The sequence below is a fragment of the Sinocyclocheilus rhinocerous genome, unplaced genomic scaffold, assembly GCF_001515625.1.
Source record: "Sinocyclocheilus rhinocerous isolate Xijiao unplaced genomic scaffold, SAMN03320098_v1.1 scaffold2251, whole genome shotgun sequence".
In the NCBI taxonomy this organism is placed as follows: domain Eukaryota; kingdom Metazoa; phylum Chordata; class Actinopteri; order Cypriniformes; family Cyprinidae; genus Sinocyclocheilus; species Sinocyclocheilus rhinocerous.
Window position 1 is genome coordinate 146890 of NW_015647027.1, and position 7622 is coordinate 154511.

The following is a 7622-nucleotide window of genomic DNA, read 5'->3' on the forward strand; positions in this document are numbered from 1 at the left end:
AAGTTTTTTTTATATTTCATTTAACATTTATTGTTTTTTCAAGGAAATATTACTTATTCTTATTTCATACGTATTCAATATAGCTGAGGCTTTTTTAAAACACAGTTATGAATAACTAGATTTTACTATCCTTTTTTATTAATTTTTATTTTTGAATTGTCCGTTTTTAATTTAATTAATTAATTAAATTTAATTTGTAGTAATTTTGTATATTTTTGTCTTTTTTAGTTATTTTATTATTATTTTTTTTATATATTTCTAGCTTTTTTTATCTGAAATTAAAAAAAATTATAAATGTTTAAGTTTTTTATATTTCATTTAACATTTATTGTTTTTTCAAGGAAATATTACTTATTCTTATTTCATACTTATTCAATATAGCTGAGGCTTTTTTAAAACACAGTTATGAATAACTAGATTTTACTATCCTTCTTTTTTTAATTAATTTTTATTTTTGAATTGTCCGTTTTTAATTAAATTAATTAACTAAAAAAGACAAAAATATACAAAATTACTACAAATTAAATTTAATTAATTAATTAAATTAAAAACGGACAATTCAAAAATAAAAATTAATAAAAAAGGATAGTAAAATCTAGTTATTCATAACTGTGTTTTAAAAAAGCCTCAGCTATATTGAATACGTATGAAATAAGAATAAGTAATATTTCCTTGAAAAAACAATAAATGTTAAATGAAATATAAAAAACTTAAACATTTATAATTTTTTTTAATTTCAGATAAAAAAAGCTAGAAATATATAAAAAAAATAATAATAAAATAACTAAAAAAGACAAAAATATACAAAATTACTACAAATTAAATGTAATTATTTTATTATTATTTATTTTTTTATATTTCTAGCTTTTTTATCTGAAATAAAACATTTTTATAAATTTTTACGTTTTTTATATTTCATTTAACGTTTATTGTTTTTTCAAGGAAATATTACTTATTCTTATTTCATACTTATTCAATATAGCTGAGGCTTTTTTAAAACACAGTTAGGAATAACTAGATTTTACTATCCTTCTTTTTTATACATTTTTATTTTTGAATTGTCTGTTTTTAATTAAATTAATTAATTATATTTAATTTTAAATTTAGTTTTAGTAATTTTGTGTATTTTTTGTCTTTTTTGTAGTTTTTTTTTTTATATATATATATATTTCTAGATTTTTTATTTTTCAGTTTTAGTTCTTTTAATACATCCAACTAAATGAAAATGAGAAATTTTGCTTTGGCAACTTGCCAATATAAAATAAGTATTTTTAAATATTATATTCAATTTCAGTAACATTTATTTCAAGTAGTGCAAATGTTTTTTAATGGTTTTAGTTGTAGTTCACTATAATAAACTTGTAGTTTGTAGTAAACTTGTCCAGTGTAATTGAGGCCATTGCCATTTTTTTTTAAATCCAGTTATGAAAAACTGGAATAGACACGGAAAGTTTTTCAGAAACAAAAAGCAGCTTGCTTTTTTTATGATGCTGTTTATTTTACTCATTGTGCATTGAATATGCAGAGCATGCGTCCCCCAGGTCCCACAAAGTCATTCATTTATTATTTGCTGAAATCACGTGACAGCATAATGAATTTTCATTACATAATTCCTTATTGATTACTCTGAACACACGACAAATCTGAGAGAATATTAGGAGAGTGTTTAATGATGCCTTTTAATGCGTTTTAAAAAATGACAGAACTGGGATATTCTGGCAGATACATGAATACCCGAATTAAAATGTCACCGAGCGTTCCCGTTAAATGCATATAGATGAAGAAGGGAACGCATTAGGAGTATCTGTTCATATTTCAGTCTGTGTGGAGGATTAGACACAGATAAGTGCTGATAGACGCCACTTTAAGTGAATGCTGTTATATTGGATAGGATAGTGTTTTGCACTGTTCTCATGAATCTTCTGGTGAGATCATGTGTGAATAGGTATGTTTCCTGTAATGTGAGGTCCACCATAGTGGTGTTAAAGATATAGTTCACCCAAAGATAGAAATTCTGTCCCTTAAGTCGTTCCATACCTGTGTAACACAGAAGAATGTACATACAACATACAGTTCAACATACAGTGGCTGTTAAGAGTGGACGATAGAAGCAAGTGTTTCTATTACAATATTTGAACAAAAAAAAGAACAGTTGTATTGTTTGATAATAATCACTAAATAGGCCTTTTATAAGAATTAAGTCATGGAATTTCAAGAATGTAGAATGATCATAATACTGCAAGATGAAACGAGATACATTTTGAGAAAATTTTCAAAATTAAATTAAACTTTTGATTTCAAAACTCTTGATATAGTCTGTATTCGAGACTAAATTCTTTTTTTTTTTTTTTACTTTATTCTTTAAATGTTTTCTTATTATTTAAACAAAACTAAGATGCCATCATATGATATATACATTTTATGGAAATAAATAAATAGATTATCTATTACAGTTTTTGTTAATATTCTGAATTAGATTTTTATTTTCTATTGTTTAAAAAAAAAAAAAGTTTATTTAATAGTTTTTGTTTATTTAGTTTTAATTATTTTAGTACTTGAAATGAAAATGAGAAATGCCCCTTAAAGGGATCATATGATGCGATTTAAATTTTTCCTTTCTCTTTGGAGTGTTACAAGCTCTTGGTGCATAAAGAAGATCTGTAAAGTTGCAAGGACTAAAGTCTCAAATCCAAAATAATTTGTTTTTTGAACCTTAAACCGCATAAACACATTTCATTACACCAAATACACAAAATAATGTTCTTTTTAACAACATCATATGACCCCTTTAAATCAACTAGCTGAATAGAAATGTTAATGTCATATTACAACTATTTTTATAATTCGTTTTTTTTTTCAGTTAATCATTCTTTTATGGTTTTAGTTTCAGTTAACTGTTTTGTTGCAGTGTTCACGACTGTTCAAATAAAAAAATGTTTTATATAATTTTATATTTATATAATAATCATTGGATCTACAGCATATGATACAAATAACAGTTTACTTGATTATCTATTAAAACTAAAAATAAATAAATGCAAACAATGAAAGTTTTTTGTTTTTTGTTTTTATTTACCATGTTAGAAAAGGACAACAATGTAAGTTTTCTTATGTTGCATCATTATAGTTTCATGTTTAAATTGAAATCCAGTGTAAACAAGATCTAGCTGTTGTTCTATTTGAAAGAGCTGTTTGTATTTGTCTGAAACAACATGATGGTGAGTAAATAATGATGACATTTTTATTCTTAGATGAACTATTCCTAAAAAACACTTTAACGCTTTAAGGGCAGGTCCCGGTGTTTAATCACTGCGTTCGATGGAGCCGTGAGTTAGCGGTAAACAACATCTGCGCGTTAGCAGTCGGCTCATTCTGCTGCGGTCTTTCACAGAGAGCTATTTCTACAGCATCTGCCAGCTCTTACCCTTAACTTCACCCTCCGACCCTCCACAGAGCTCCCAGAATGCATTTCTCACTCGCACCTGGAGTGTTTGGAAAAGCACATTAGGAAGTGTGGAGTTTTATTGTTTAATTTCAGCTTGAGCGTCCCTGGAGAGAACTTCACATCATGATTAGAAAACAACTCTGAGAAATGTGTAACAGGAACGTAGACGGCAATTTCTCAGGCGGCCCGGTCCTCCGATCTCATTTACTAATGTCACTCCTGACTACACTGTGTGCAGCTCAGACAATTAGGCTGCTTGAATATTGAACCGTGAAGAAGACTTGTGTTTGTGGTTGCTGTGTGCACACGTGCAGGCTCTGTGGCTTGAGCATAGCAGTTTATTTGCATTAGAGCTGATGCTGAACGCTGGAAATACATTGATTTCAATGGGGATGGTGCATGCAAGGGTTTCTGAAAGTGATGTTGTGTCATGCAAATAAAAGTTGGTCTTGTTTCTCCAAAACAAAAACAAAAAACAATATAGTTTGTGAATAAGCCACACATTTTTAGTTTGATATCTAAATTAGTGATTTTAGTCGCACCAAAGTTGTTGTTTTCTTATAACATGAGCATGCTAATAGCTCACTTCAGCTGTTAGGTGCAAGAGGCTGTGCTAATGCTGCATTTTCAGTATAATCAGAGCTGAAGGGCATTGTTAGGCACAGAGTACAGCGGATGATTATTGCTTTTAGATAAGAAGTTACTGCACTAAAAAAGTCTATCTATCTATCTATCTATCTATCTATCTATCTATCTATCATCATTTTAATGTAATGGACTTTTACATTTAATTTATTGAACTCTATCTATCTATCTATCTATCTATCTATCTATCTATCTATCATCATTTTAATGTAATGGACTTTTACATTTAATTTATTTTTAACTTTATTTGTTTTGTTTTTTTTTTAAATAAACTATTTAACTATATATATATATATATATATAGAGAGAGAGAGAGAGAGAGAGAGAGAGAATTTTAAATATAATTAATTTTAATACAATAAAAATAATTTAATTGAAAGAATTATTAAATTTAAAAAAATGTTAAATTTAATGTTTTTTTATTTTTTTATTTTAAATTTAAAAAGTACCGGTATATATTTTTTATTTTTGTGTGTGTGTGTATAGAGAGAAAGAGAGAAATGTAAATATAATTAACACATTTAATACAATACAAATATTTAATTTAAAATTAATTTATTTAATAACATTTTAAATGTAATTAATTTGTTATTTTAAATTAAAAAGTATATTTTTTATTGTGTGTGTGTGTATAAATAAATTATATATATATATGTGTGTGTGTGTGTGTATATATATATATATATATATACACACATACACAGACACACACATACACACACACACACATTTCTGCTGTCTTTTAGTTGACTCTGCATATGAAGCTTATAAATATTTCCACATATCACTTTTATTTTACCAGTGTCTACAATATGTGTCCATCAGAGTGTTTTCTGCACGTGTAAGTGCTCAAACACACACACACACACACACACACAGACACAGACACAGACACAGAGCTCCCCCGTAGTTCGCACCCTGGTTTCCTCCAGACACTCGGGCTGGTGTTACCTTGTGTTATCTGCGATAAGATGATCTGCTCTCTGTCCAGCGCCGCTCCGTCATTAGACACTTGTCAAAGACACAACCATTTCATTGCTTTTTCATGTTTTCTTCTGCCTTCCATCCCTTAACCTCCCTTTTTGAAGTCTTTTAGATATTCGTTTTTGGAAATGAAGTCAAAATGTGAAGTATAGGGAATAGAGGAATGATCAGGTTCAGTGCAAGTTAAACACTATTGAAAGAATTTGTGGCATTATGTTGATTACCAAGTACCTTGAGTTGGTTTGTTCATTCCTTCATTCATTCATTATTCATTACATTTTTTTAATTTAATTATTTGATTATAATTTTATTTTATTTTAGTATGCACAAAAATGTAAGTAGAATTATCCAGATTCAATGCAAGTTAAACTCTATTGACATAATGTTGATTACCATGTACCATTCATTCATTCATTCATTCATTCGTTATTTTATTTATAGTATGCACTTGAAATGTAAGTGAATGTGTACCCACATTCTGGAAGGTTTAAAAGCACACATGCAAAGCTGTTATTGTTGTTAAAGCAACAAAGTATCTTTATATATATATATATAACCAGAGCTATTTTATTATCAGTACTTTTGTATAGTTAATGAAAACGGACAACAGAGAGCTAGTCTCATCCCAATATGTATTCCAAACACGTGTTTTTTTTTGTTTTTTTTAAGTGTCTTGCGATAACTGAGATTTTATTTTATTTTGTTATTGCCTTTGGTAATCTAGATTATGCCTATGATTATGTATTTATTATATTGTACATATTTAATATATGTTTTTAATAAAATTTTAATATTATTATTAATATATATATTTTTTTTACTAAGTCAAGTTATTGCATGTGGTAATCTTCATTATGCCACAATATATTTTATTTTATTTTATAGTTAAATTGTTGCATGTGGTAATCTCCATTATGCCACATTGTTTATTATTATTTTTTATTTCATTTTATTTTTATTAATACCGTATTTAATTTATTTTTCAAAAAGTCAAATTATTGCCTGTTGTAATTTAAATTATGCCACATATTCTATTATTATTTAGTTTTAATTTTTACTTGCTTTATTTTTTGCTAAGCATCAAATTATTGTCTGTAGTAACCTACATTATGCCACCAGTGCTAAAAAAAAAAAGCTTAACACGTTTAACCCGGAACATTCCTTTAAATAATGCTTCAGCAGTCACCCAGGCTGTGATTTGTTTCAGCTGCATTAACATGCATTTGTTTTTGTGTTTGTGTCTCCAGGCGTCTGGTTGTGACAGCACAGAGATCCCAGACGAGGTGAAGTTGATTGGCTTCGCCCAGCTGAGCGTCACCTGATAGCATCTCATTACCACAGCAGAAGGAGAGCATTCAAAACTCCCACCTCCTGCTCCCAGTCAGGTTTTCCTTTTCCTCCCGAATCACCTGCCCTCTTCCGTGAATGTTTGCACCTGTTCAATCAAACGCAGCGCTCTTATTCAAACACACACTCGCCCTCGTTCCCAGACGCTGTTTACCTTTCACCAAAACATTCCAGCAGCCATTTCCCAGAATTCAAAGCAGGAGCCCATCATCTCAGGAGGCAATAGCTAGTGAAACAAAAAGTTTTTATTTTATTTTAATTATTATTATAATTATCATTGTTATTGTGTTAGCTCTTACCGTATTGTTATTATTGAAAAAAATGCCTTTTATTTCTCACAAGAGTAGCGCAGATCGTACACCACAAAACTGAAGTGGAGACGTCTCCCTCTGAATGTAAAAAGCACATTTTCATTCTGAATGTTAATGCATTCGAACTGTATTGTACATAGACCTTCTGATGTCTAAAATAAGGGAATATTTTGTTGTTTTAGTTCCAGCTCAAAGAGTACGAGAGCAGAGAGCCGGATGCTGCCGTGTGCAAACGTACTGCTTTCTTTTTTCGGGACAGTGTTGATGCTTCGACGCTAGAGGTGCCTTGTTTTTTTTAATCCGTGCCTAAGAAGCGTAGGTTACAGGCTTTAAGCCGTTTGGCTGACGCTGAGCGGGAAGAACGCTGCTCGTCGTCAGATTCGCTCATAGTATTCTCAGCTGATGCACTTTGATTTCATGCGGTGCGATGTACGTGCACCTGCGACGCTTACACCCTAACTCTCCACGTTTAACCCGTTAAAGCTGACAAACAAGGTCATCGCTACCACAACACACACCTTAATCCTGATGTATCGTGTTCACAAGACGAGCGATGGTCACACGGCATTTTCACAGCACTCGAATGTGTCTGTTTTTGAGCCCAGAATGCATCTGTCTATCAGCGAACGTGAAGTATTTCGTAAAGGAATCCAAATGTCTACTACTGAATGACAGAAAAGCCATCTGTGTGTCCAAAACCAGTATAGTAGCTTGAATTAAATGATTCTGTTCTCAGCCCAAATGTAAATAAATACTAAATACTTTATTATTATTAAGTTGAATTGTGTTTTCTATATACCATGCGTGTTCCCTCCCTTACTATTCAGCCCTTCTGTAATCAGCAAAGATATAAACGTTCTGCGAAGGTACAACAAATAAAACTGAATTGC

The 7622-nt window shown here is 30.0% G+C and overlaps 1 protein-coding gene across 2 annotated transcripts in view; it reads left to right on the forward strand.

Annotated features, from left to right (window-relative positions):
• LOC107708317 (STE20/SPS1-related proline-alanine-rich protein kinase-like) overlaps positions 1-7622 on the forward strand; it is a 76672-nt gene extending 69050 nt beyond the window's left edge. For both annotated transcript variants that reach the window (XM_016512504.1, XM_016512506.1), the window contains one exon: positions 6322-7622. In XM_016512504.1, the coding sequence (XP_016367990.1) occupies positions 6322-6396 (75 nt within the window). In that variant the 3' untranslated portion in view covers positions 6397-7622. The remainder of the gene's footprint in view (positions 1-6321) is intronic.